At 44.5% G+C, this 12586-nt stretch overlaps 1 protein-coding gene across 5 annotated transcripts in view; it reads left to right on the top strand.

Annotated features, from left to right (window-relative positions):
- map7d1b (MAP7 domain containing 1b) overlaps positions 1-9982 on the top strand; it is a 50865-nt gene extending 40883 nt beyond the window's left edge. For all 5 annotated transcript variants that reach the window (XM_056411910.1, XM_056411912.1, XM_056411911.1 and 2 more), the window contains 10 exons: positions 118-242; positions 2263-2405; positions 2710-2939; positions 3614-3932; positions 4963-5143; positions 8121-8225; positions 8317-8367; positions 8467-8521; positions 8600-8842; positions 9351-9982. In XM_056411910.1, coding sequence (XP_056267885.1) covers positions 118-242; positions 2263-2405; positions 2710-2939; positions 3614-3932; positions 4963-5143; positions 8121-8225; positions 8317-8367; positions 8467-8521; positions 8600-8842; positions 9351-9361 — 1463 coding nt within the window. In that variant the 3' untranslated portion in view covers positions 9362-9982. The remainder of the gene's footprint in view (positions 1-117; positions 243-2262; positions 2406-2709; positions 2940-3613; positions 3933-4962; positions 5144-8120; positions 8226-8316; positions 8368-8466; positions 8522-8599; positions 8843-9350) is intronic.
- Positions 9983-12586: the final 2604 nt, after the last annotated feature.

Below are 12586 nucleotides of genomic sequence, written 5' to 3'. Positions count from 1 at the left end.
TGTGTGTGTGTGTATGTTTGTATGTGTGTGTGGGGCCCCTGACCACTGCCCCCCCCCCTCCCCCGGCTCTCTGCGTGTCCATGTGTCACTCAGACTCTCACCACTGCTCCCGTTCAGTCTCCGCCAGCCCGCTGAACGCCGGCTCCCTTCACCACCCGCACCAGAACGCCGAGCGCTGGAGGCTCTCCTCCGCCAGCACGCCGGACATCACGCAGCGCCAACGCCGGCGGAACTCCACACCGGTAGGCCGACACGCGGAGCGCTCACCGCGCGACCACGGACACACACGCTCAACATCCGGACGGCGGGTCAAAGCCAATCAAACCGTTACTGATCCATCAAAACTTAATATCAAAACTGAATGTGAAGGAGAACTACAAACTGTATTTCCTGTTTAAAATGCATTGGAATGCTAACATTTGACATTTAGAAGCTGAAATATAAAATAAATTGTGTCTTTCGCTGAAGGTATGCCGACATTGTAAGCTTCTAAAGTTGAAAAAGTTTAAACGACTTTGAAGAGTTGCTCCATAGGATTCCATTATTTTTTTATTTCATCAAAAATTAATCATTTACTAATATGGAAAGATAAAAAAATATCTGAAAATATACAGTAATAGTTGAAGGTTATTTCAACATTAAAAAAATTAAATGGTTGAATTAGCTGAAAGTATGAAGGTACTGTAAACTTTTTAAAGTTGAAGATTTTCTCTATATGATTTAATGAATTTTAAAAAAAACATAAAAAGATTTTAAAATACCGACATTTGAAAAGTTAGAAATGTGAAAGGATATACCCCGCATGTCCTGAAGAAGCTGAATTGTTAAATATTTGAATGGTTTCTGAAGCTGAATATATGAAGGAATAGAAGAGGTACAAAAAAGGTACGGAAGAAATAGAATAATACGTTAATTTAATAGTGAAATAAATATGTTTACACTAGTTCAAACATTATGCAGACACAGGTAGAGGCCAGCTGGAGAACACAGTCCAGTGTTTAGCAGCTGGAGAGACAAATGTCTCTCTCAAATGTTTCTGGAGACCAAAAACCGCTAAAAATGAGTGAATATTGGATTGAACTCGTCAGATGGAGACAAATAACACTGAATTAACGAGAAGGTGGCTCTGTGTTTGAGACAATATGTCAATAAAGGGTTCACGGCTTGTCACCGAGGGAGGTAAAATAATCAATAAATGCTGATTAGGTTAAAAAAAAACTTTAAAAAAAGAGAACACGCTGTCGTGGCCGTCTTAAAGTCCTCCATGACACACTGACATTTAACAAAAGACCTTCATCTGAGCGTATATATATATACAGTATATATATATTATATATATAAATATATTTATATATATATATTATTTATATAGATATATAATATATATATACTGTATATATATGTATATATTATATATCTATATAAATAATATATATAGAGATATTATATATATAAATAATATATACAGGACTGTCTCAGAAAATTAGAATATTGTGATAACGTTCTTTATTTTCTGTTAAAAAAAAAAAAAAAAAAAAAAACATTCTGATTATTTTTCAAATCAACTGAAATATGCAAGCCTTTATTTTTTATTATTGCTGATTATGGCTTACAGCTTAAGAAAACTCTAAAATCCTATCTCATAAAATTTTAATATTTCCTCAGACCAAGTTAAAAAAAAGATTAATAACAGCTGAGTGTTTGTCAAGGCTCAGGAAACCCTTGCAAGTTAATTAGACAATTCAAGTGATTTGTTTAATACCCTACTAGTATACTTTTTCATGATATTCTAATATTTAGAGATAGGATATTTGAGTTTTCTTAAACTGTAAGCCATAATCAGCAAAAAATCAGAAAAAAGGCTATTTCAGTTGATTTGTAATGAATCCAGAATGACATTTTTGTTTTTTTTTTGTTTTTTACAGAAAAAAAAAGAACTTCATCACATTTAATTTTCTGAGACAGTCCTGTATATAGTATATATATATATATATAAATATATTTATATATATATATAAATATAAATATATTTATATATATATATATTATTTATATAGATATATAATATATATATGTATATATTATATATCTATATAAATAATATATATAGAGATATTATATATATAAATAATATATATATAGTATATATATATAAATATATTTATATTTGTATATATATATATAATATATATATATATATATATATATATATATCAGCCTCAGGTGATAACTGCTTATTGGTGTCACGTCTTGTCCTTCAAGGTGGACAAAAAGAAGAAAGAGAAGAAAGACAAGGAGAGGGAGAATGAAAAAGAGAAGAACGAGCTCACAAAGGACAAAGTGCCCAAGAAGAGACCGCTGACATCGCCCGCCACCACGACCCAGAGATCCAAACTAGAGACCAGGTACCGTCCCACCAACGGGTCCCAGATTTAACCTCAATGGTCAATTCATTCTTTATTGAGGACTTGAACTGGACTCAGCCGGCAGCCGGTCTGTCGGCATCAGGCCGATGTTCAGGGAGACGCCTCCCTTCCTCTCGGGTTACACTCTCCTGCAGCCGAAGAATCACAAAGCTTCAGATGGAGCCACTCACATCTTAACGTGACCTAGTTATGAGCTTCATGCAGTGCACCGGCGACCTCATTACCTTCCTCTGTTATTAAACCCTCTCTTTCCCTTCTCCACCTCCTCCTCTCTTCTCATCAGCACTGCGAAGCCCAGAAACAGACCTCAGTCACCGGCCGCCCCCAAAAGTCGGCCCCTGTCCCCCCTGGTGCCGGCGGCGGCCTCCAAGACCCCGACGGGCAAGAAGACGTCCCCCTCCGGCACCAAGACCCGGCCCAAACGAGCCCAGACGCCTGTCAGGGTGCAGCCGCAGGCGATTGTGGAAACGCGCCGCGAACCCCAGCAGCCCGGCGCTCCGGAGGAGAAAAAGAGTGAGTGTAGTTACCATGGAGACCGTATCCAGGCTTCAAGGTGACCCCCCCCTGAAAAGGTATAGGCCGACATTGGCGCTGCAGAGTGTGTGTGCCGGATTCTTACCGGCCTTTTACCGACCGGAGTAATGAAAATACAATCACGCTTTTTAAAAATGAATTATTCCACATGGTTTCTAAGAGGATTGACACTGAAAGATGATCACACGGCTCAATTACACTTCCTCCCCCTGCGTATCCTCACAAGAGCTCAATGCAAGCAGATCATCGATATCATTCAGGTTCAACTCTAGAACTGGTTCACAGAAACAAAAATGTTGCACATTTTCATTTTATTCACGGTGCTGCGGGGTAACGATGACTCACCGTGATGTCAGGTGAACCTTGAAATGAAAAGGACTCCGACAGGATCTTTAGAAGTCATCTGCTCCTCCTGCCAATGCAGCTGATCTTCTGAATTGATATTTATAACGACAGCCACAAGTTTCCACTGCAGATTTGATTTGATTGCAAAGGAAAATTCAACGTTGAATCAAAGCTACATAACAAACATTGAAATCATTTATCGTCTGCCGGTTTCTGCCGGCGTTACTCTCCTTTCATTCTTGGGGTGGTTCACATTTCTGCTCCGTTGTGTTTTTAGAAACATGATCTCCTCGTCTTCCCTCTCATAGACTCCGGCGGCGTTCCCGCCATCGTGGTGTCCTCTGCGCCGGTTACACCGCCGGTCCTCAGCCCGGCGGGGGCCTCAGGGGCCTCAGGGGCCACTCCAACTGCTCCCGCCGCTAAACCTACTGCTCCTCCCGCCGCCGCGAAGCCTGCTCCTTCTGCTGCTCCCTCCTCCACCGGCCCGGCGGCACCGTCCGGCAGGCCGTCGGTGGGCACCAACAACCCGGAGGAGGCGGCTCGCATCCTGGCAGAGAAACGCAGGCAAGCCCGGGAGCAGCGGGACAAGGAGGAGCAGGAGCGCCAGGAGCAGGAGCAGAAGAACAGGTCAGTGTGAGGGTTAGGAAGAGGTCAGATGACACAAACACCTTCCAACATGACGTCGTTCAACAGTCCTATTCACGTCACATTGTACCGGGAGTTACCCATATTTATTTCTGAGAAAAGAAATTGGTGATTTGGGGACAATTTTATTTTTGTTCTTACATTTCTTATAATTTCGCAGTGATTGCAGAAGGAAAAAAAGGAACTTCCATGAAAAATTGCTCCATTTTAACCCAAATAAATGAATAAAAATAAAATGAATGCTCACAACTCGTTACTTTGAAATTCACAGATTAGATTAGATTAGATTCAACTTTATTGTCATTACACATGTACAAGTACAGAGCGACGAAATGCAGTTTGGCATCCAACCAGAAGTGCAACAGAAAGTATCATAATAAATACAGGATATACAGATTATATTAAATAAAACGCGATACAAGAGGGTGGCTTGGGGCGACCTGGTACTATTGGTAATACGTTTAGACAAAACGGTAGACAGATAAAATTAACATTTAAATAATGCGGAGGTATAAATATAAACTATCTGGGGTTGCTAACCTAGTGCAAATATTCAGTGCATATTAACTGTCACAATATTCCCCTTTTTTTTATATTCAGCCGACCTGTCAAAGAAAACTTACGTTAAAAAGAAAGTCGGATACCGATGTGACCGTCTTTATTGTAGTAACTATGAATATACTTATAAAGTGTCATTTCTGTATTCATGACAACAACAAAAAATTACAATTAAAAATTAAAACAAATAAACAAAAATAAAATTAACGCTCACAACTCTTTCATTTTAAATTCAGTCACAATATTCCCCTTTTTTCATGTTCAGCCGACCTGCTGCCAAAGAAAACTTGAGTTAAAAAGAAAGTCGTTGTGATCGTCTTTATTGTAGTACCTATGAATATACTTATAAAAGTATGATTTCTGTATTCATTACCAAATAACATCGCTCAAAGTAATTATTAGAAACAAACATAAATACATAGACAATGCCTCTAACGCGGAGGCGTCTCCTCAGGGTCCTCCGGGAGGAGGCGATGGTCCGGGAGGCGGAGGAGACAAAGCGCAGGAAGGAGGAGGCCCGGTTCATGGCCGAGCAGCAGCAGCTCCGGGACGAGGCCCAGCAGGCGGAGGAGGAGAAGGAGGCGCAGGAGAAGGCCGTGGCCGAGCAGGAGGAGAACGAGAGGCAGCAGAAGCAGGTGAGCGGGGAAACGTAGCGCGGGCTTCCTACATCTCACAAGCATCAGGGTTGCACCCATGTCCACTAAAAACGGACAAAATAATACAATAAGTGCATTTAAAGATAAAACGCGTAACTTTCCTGAGCAAGAATGTCTAAAATCGTCGGAGAAACAAAGATTTTTAACACAAAACTACTTTGTTCTGTATTTTCTTTTCCTGGCGTGAATCCCGTGGTGGGTTTAGTTTTGGGGAGGAGGCCTCCGATAACACACGCCTCCTGAATCACGGAGCGGGATGATCCCACGCCGCTCCACGCCGAGAGAGAATAACGATGTAAACCTGCGCTGAGCCCCACATGTACGCCGCTATCTACAATGTGTTTGATTTATAAACACGCCTGGAGGAATGACACAGCTGCTCTCCAACAGTTCACAATGTATTTTTGACTAGAAAACAAGCACAGCGCCTGTATTATGTGTGAACCCTGTGACTTCAGATCGCTTTCAAGTCCCCAACTCTTCCATTTCCTTGATCCAACGTTGTAATATCTGGTGGGATTCAAACCCTCAACCCGACGCTCCATCAGTGAGACACACGATGAGTTCTGGTGAACTGTGAATAGACTGAAGGCACTGAAACTCTAATTCTAATTTTCCATAAACCAACATGAATCCTGTTGATCCCCCTCATGCAGGAAGCCCATTTACCATCTGGGCAGATTAATGCATATGAGGATGAGCGGTGGGGGTCGGGGTCTGATACACACATCGGGCTCACACACTGGCTGCTGACTGGCATCTGGGCAGATTAAAGGAGGAGAATATGCGCCGCAGTCACGGGCGACTCGTGCGCCCAGGTACTCAGAGGCCCCCTCGTCTCGTGCCAGCTGGTGACCTCCATTTCGGTGATGAGCCGCGGCTGAAGGGGCGCCATTGTGATCGGGGAGATAGTGACCGGCCTGTGTCGCCTCCGTCTCGTTCACTTGGCCCGGCGGTGGGCCGACAGTCCGAAGGAGCACTCGGCCTCGCGCCGCTCCGTCAATCGGACCATTGTTCCTCCACGACGCTCCAGACCAGAGTGGCCTCTGACTATTTTTAGGATCTCTCTCTCTCTCTGTCGCTCTCTCTCTCTCTGTCTCTCTCTGTCTCTCTCTCTGTCTGTCTCTGTCTCTCTCTCTCTCTGTCTCTCTCTCTGGCTGTCTCTGTCTCTCTCTCTCTCTGTCTCTCTCTGTCTCCCTCTCTCTCTCTGTATCTCTCTCTCTCTCTGTGTCTGTCTCTGTCTCTCTCTCTGTCTCCCTCTCTCTCTCTGTCTCTCTCTCTGTCTCTGTCTCTCTCTGTCTCTCTCTCTCTGTCTCTGTCTCTCTCTGTCTCTGTCTCTCTCTGTCTCTCTCTCTCTGTCTGTCTATCTCTCTGGCTGTCTCTGTCTCTCTCTCTCTCTCTGTCTCTGTCTCTCTCTCTCTGTCTCCCTCTCTCTCTCTGTCTCTCTCTCTGTCTGTCTCTCTCTCTCTCTCTCTGCAACAGAAACTGACAATGTGCGTGACTATTTCAGATGCATGCACAAAGGCTAAATAGCTGCAGCGTGAAAACGGCCCATTTAAAAAATGTTAAAGTCGCCCGATGTGCTTCCTCCTCATCACTCTCGTCTTCAACGCATCTCATTTGGTTTGTGCTGAATCTAAATGCCCAGTGAGTGACGGAGTTGCTCATATTACATCAACTCTGGCCTAAAGGCTGCAGAACAGACTGAGCATGCGCTGCCCCCTGGTGGTCAGGAGTTGTTCTGCACACAGTGCGTTACCAGAGGCGCTCTAGTCTTCAGATCCTTCATTTCAAAGGTGACTTTGAAGCTGTTTCTCAACCTGGAGCCCATGTCCTCACGTGTTTGTGTCTGGGTGACCAATGGGGGACAACGATTTATGAAATTGGTCCAGAATTGTCAGTGAACGTCCATTAAATGTTCTTGTTTTTGCCACTGAAAACATTTTATCCTTCCCGCTTGTGTTTTTTCTCGTGTCATTGGACTTTTTTTTGCAGATAATTATAATAACTTTTAATAATAACTTTATTTATATAGCACCTTTAAAAACAATGTTTACAAAGTGCTCCATGGAGAGTCAAAGCAAAACAAGTGGAATAGCAAGAAACCAATATTACATTTAAAAGTATATATTAAAATTAAAAATAAATTAAAAACCAAATAAATTAAAAATAAATTAAAACAGACAAACTAAATTAGGGGAAGCAACGTTCTGCATGAAAAGACTAGATCACAGATGTTCTCGCGCTGTCGTGCAGAGAGCGTTTAGCTTTGGTGCGATCGAAAAGATTGTCAGCGTCGTGGCTGAATATTGAGATGATTTTTTTCGATGGAGACCCCTCTGAGGCGTGAGGCAATAACACGGCTGTTCAGGCCTTGTTGTAAAAATACCCCACCGCAAGTAAAGCTCCTGCATGGCAATATTATCATCAAACAACCAGAGGAAAGAAGAACTCTGTGAATGTTATTTATTTACACTCCTTCACACATACATTTGTTTTATACAGGCGGATAGACTTCATCATCCCTGGAGGGTAAATGGGACTCTCACAGTCCGTACTGGTTCATGCCTCACGAGACATTCGGGGACATCGGTGCTCGATTTAGAAATGTAATTGAAATATAAGACATGAAATGCAGTTTCAGCTCCGACCGTTTTTGTTTTCTTCCCTCATGGAAAGCAGGGGGATATAAATAGGACTTTTGGGTACATTTGCACCATCGAGTCATTTCCATCGTCAGCTGTGATTCTCCGTGGGAAGCGACACCAGAGCATCTGACGCCTGTGAAGGAACATTTACATTTAGGGTGTCAATTCAACACGGCTGCCTTCCGGCCGCTTCTCGTCCTTTTGTGAGCCGTCTTTCATCGGCTGACGGATCCTTTTGTCGATATGTCTTTTGTCTTTCTCCCGCAGCTTCGCATTCATGTTCTTTTGTCGTCTTGTCTTTCCTCCAGAGGGAGGAGGCCGAAGCCAAAGCTCGCGAGGAGGCCGAGCGGCAGCGCCTGGAGAGGGAGAAACACTTCCAGAAAGAGGAGAAGGAGCGCCTGGAGAGGAAGAAGGTGACAACTTCACAGTTCAGAGGCTTCACACTGGAGTCCATCCCTCACTGGAAACAACATCTCACTAACTGACCTCTCTCCGTCTGCACAGCGCCTCGACGAGATCATGAAGAGGACGAGGAAGAGCGACGCGGGAGAAAAGGTTTGCGTGATTTCCTTCTTTTTTTTTTTAAACGAGCGTGAAAAAGAAATCTAAACTTCCTCGATGTCTTTTTAACCAAAAAAGTGTTTTTGTTCTCAGAAGGAGGTCAAAGCTTCTCCGCAGGTCAACGGCAAGGAGGCGGAGCCCAGCACGGGTAAGCGTCCCATGTCCGCGCCGTACGGGAATCAAACCCTCGCTGATTCACCTGCTCATGAACGTGATCTCTGTGCAGCGGCAGGGAACCCGCAGGGGGGCCCCGGTGCGACCGCGTCCGGCCCCGTGGCGAACGGCGTGCAGCCCGCCGGCAGCGCCGCTCTCCAGAACGGCGTCTCGGCCAACGGGCGAGCGGCCGACTTCGAGGAGACGGTCCAGGTGCCTCCGAGCGGTCTGCCGGGCGGCGAGCCCATCCTGCCGTTCGAGGGCGGCGAGCCCTTCCTGATGAAGACGGGCCCCATGAAGCCTCAGCATGTCGCAGGTGCAGTGAAGGGACACCGGATGAGACTGTGATCGGGCCGCAGAGCCTGACACACACTAAACAGGACATGCTTAGTGAGGGGCGGGGGGGCGGGGGGGGGGGGTACTCTGGAGTTAATGAGTCCTGAGGTCCATGAAAGACCTTAGTCTGAGGTCAGTGCTCCTTAAAATGAGCCTCATCCCAGTTTCAGATTAACATGTTCAGATTTTGACCAGATGCAAGAATCAATGGCAGAATCTAAAATATTTCAAAAATAAATTTTAATCTGTGACCCCTCTTATTAATCTTAGGGGGCCGCTTTGAGGGCCCCCGAACCCAAAGTTGAGAATCCCTGTCGCAGATCGCATAAATCAAGCGAGTGAGTCTGTCACGGGGAGAAAAAAAGTCGCCAATTGGGTCAAAGGTCAGCCGGTAGCGGCGCGTCGCATTCAGGGTCCCCCCCTTCAAATCGTTCCTTGGAGTGCCGAGTCCCTTCGTGTCTCACCCTCTGTTGTTCTTCTACCTGCAGAGGTCCTGTGAGCCCTCCCCCTCCCCCGCGAAACATCTGCATGGAGACGCGCGCCTTATGTCTCCGCTCCGAGCGATGACGTTCATGCCCCCACCGCAGCGGCTTGCGAAAAACAAAACAAAATCGTGTGTGCCAAAAAACAAACAATGAAGTTACGCTGAGTTCCCATCACACGGTCTGTGTCGCAGGAGGACGAGGAGGAGGAGGAGGAGGAGGAGGAGCTCTCATCCTGAAAATATATACGGCAAACAAAGTATTCTCTGTCTCCGCCGCGTGTCCCGGTGCAGCGTCTGTCAAGTTTTATTGAAATGTCACATGCAGATTTTAATGGCGCACCTTAAAGATGACTGACTGTGTAACACATTTTAGAAATATACATAATATTTGACAATGGTTGTTCTTATTACCGTCGTTGCGATATCGTTCTTGTTATCTTAAGTTGAACAGTGTGTGTGTGTGTGTGTGTGTGTGTGTGCGTATGTGTGTGTGTGTTGTTTTCGTCTTGTTGAGTTATTTAACATGGGGAGCGTCGTCCGGACCGGCCACAGACAGTGTGTGTACATGTGTAATGAGCCCGGCTGCCTCGGCCTCCTGTTACAGGGGATCTGTGAAATAAAGCTTTATGAAAGGGACCGGACTCGCTTATGTTTATTATGATTATGGAACGTTTGATATCCACTCACTCATGCTGGAAATTCATGTTCAAATTCAGATTTCTGTCATTTAATGGCTTGAGATTTCATAATAAAATGCACAATCCCAGTACACTCACAGCCTGTATCGACGCTCTTGCATCACATGGACATGAGACGGTGTCACGTTGACTCCAGTGTGGTACTTAAGCTCAGTTTAGAGGTTTTATGCCACTTCATACTTCATTCTTGCTTATTATTCCACAGCATTTAATCCACTGCTAAAGCTACGTTTCATATTTCACATGAAAAACAAGGCTAAACAATGTTAAACCTTCTCGGCTACGGCTGGTTGTTGCTCTACGAGTCGTGAGGAGTTCCACCAAACAGACTTAATCTTCTCAGGCCCGGAGGTTTCGATTCATATTCTGTCATTCTTCAGTCAAGTTTCGTCGTCGTTGATTGTGAACAGACATCTTTGCTTAAAGAAGAACTCTCCGCGGAGTATCTATCCAGGATCAGGCTGTCTGAGTCGAAACTCAATGGAAAATCATCCTCAGCTTGATATATAGCAAATATATATCTGGCAATTTAATTAAAGTTTCAAAAATGTGCATTGTTGCAAGTTAAAATAAAATGCAGCCTGGTAATCCAAAGTAATACTTCTGATATCTATCTGCCTCCCGTGGATTGTGTATAAAAACAAAAGAACACACCAGTGTCCTTCAGCTGCATCTCAGAGCTGCAATGCTCAGAGAGACCACCAGGGGGCAGTACAATGTAAATAACTGCAGCTGCAGAGCGCCACCACCAGTAGTAAGGCATGTTTACAAGCAGTGTGACCCATATGTTCCATTGTGAGTGGTTATAATGGTGGAATATTTCTTTCTTTATCCACATACAAATATATATATGCGCGTGAGACATAGATATGTATATATGTATGTCCAAACATAATCAGTTATATAGTATAAATGTGTTCTCCGGTTAGTTAGTTTTGCTTTTTCATCCACTTTGCGGAGTTTTGAGTGACACATTTAATCAAAAGAATGATATAAGATTATCCTGAGCTTCAACAACACTGGATCCTACATTTCCCACAATGCAATAGCCTCGCTTCATCAGTCCCTCCATTCCTATCTCACATGCCACAGTATGTATGGAAGCTTTAAAGCTTTCAGGCACAACTGCTTTCATCAGCTGATTCCCAATCAGGAATACATCTATGATATGATATTCCTTTATTCGTCCCACAGTGGGGAAATTTCAAAAATCACAGCAACGGTGCACATCAGAGCATCAATGAAAATAAATATAAAACACAAAACAAAATACTAAAAACTAAATACTAATACTAATACTAAATATACAGGGGGAAAACAAAGTAAAGTGCTGAGTAGAGTAAAGTGCAGAGTTTGCCAGGATCTCCAGCGATCTACTGCAGTGTGTTGTGCAGCCTGACAGCAGCAGGAAGGAAGGACTTGTGGTTCCTCTCCCTCAGACACCGGGGAGGAATCAGCCGGTGGCTGAAGGAGCTGTGCAGAGCTGCGAGAGTGTCATGCATGGGGTGGGAGGTCTGGTTCATCAGGGACGAGAGCTTTGCCATCATCCTCCCGTCCCCCACCACCTCCACAGCATCCAGAGGACACCGCAGCACGCTGATGGCCTTCTTCATCAGCTCGTTCAGCCTCTTCCTGTCAGCCGCTGCCATGCTGCTGCTCCAGAAGACCACTCCATCAAAGATGGCTGATGCCACCACAGAGTCAGAGAAGGTCTTCAGGAGTGCTCCCTGCACTCCAAAGGACCTCAGCCTCCTCAGCAGAAAGAGTCTGCTCTGTCCCTTTTTATAAAGTGCATGTGCGTGGTCATCCCAGTCCAGTTTGCTGTTCAGGTGAACACCCATACTTATAAGATTTTACAATCTCAATGTCCAGTCCCTGGATGCTCACTGGTACCGGAGGAGAGCGTTTATACCACGGCGGAAGTCCACCACCAGCCCCTTGGTCTTACTGGAGTTGATGTGGAGGCGGTTCCGCTGGCACCATTCCAAAAAGTCTGGATCAGTTCTCTGTACTCCCCGTCATCGTCGGCAGAGATGAGGCCGACGATTGCAGAGTCGTCAGAGAACTTTTGCAGGTAGACGTGGTCAGAGTTGTGATTGAAGTCCGAGATGCAGATGGTGAAGAGGAATGGAGCCAGAACGGTTCCTTGTGGAGCCCCCGTGCTGCAGGAGACCCGATCTGACTCACATCCCCGTATCCTCACATACTGTGGACGGTTGGTGAGGTAGTCCAGGATCCATGAGGTGGTGGTCCACCCCGGACTGCTCCAGTTTGTCCCTCAGAAGCAAAGGCTGGAAGTATATAGACATAAAAAATATGTCTATATATATATATATATATATATATATATATTTCATCTGAGCGTATGTATATACAGAAGGCTACATACATACATACATACATACGCTCAGATGAAATATATTTATATATAATATGAAGAGCTACTATAAAACAGCAAGAAGGAACATATGGAAGTGTCTGTACCAACATAAAAAAGAAACCTCAACATATTCTGGAGGTGTTGATCATGTGTCTTTACTCT

Source organism: Pseudoliparis swirei, chromosome 1, assembly GCF_029220125.1.
Source record: "Pseudoliparis swirei isolate HS2019 ecotype Mariana Trench chromosome 1, NWPU_hadal_v1, whole genome shotgun sequence".
Lineage (NCBI taxonomy): Eukaryota > Metazoa > Chordata > Actinopteri > Perciformes > Liparidae > Pseudoliparis > Pseudoliparis swirei.
Note: the sequence above shows the minus strand (reverse complement) of the source record. Positions and strands in the feature narration are given on the sequence as shown.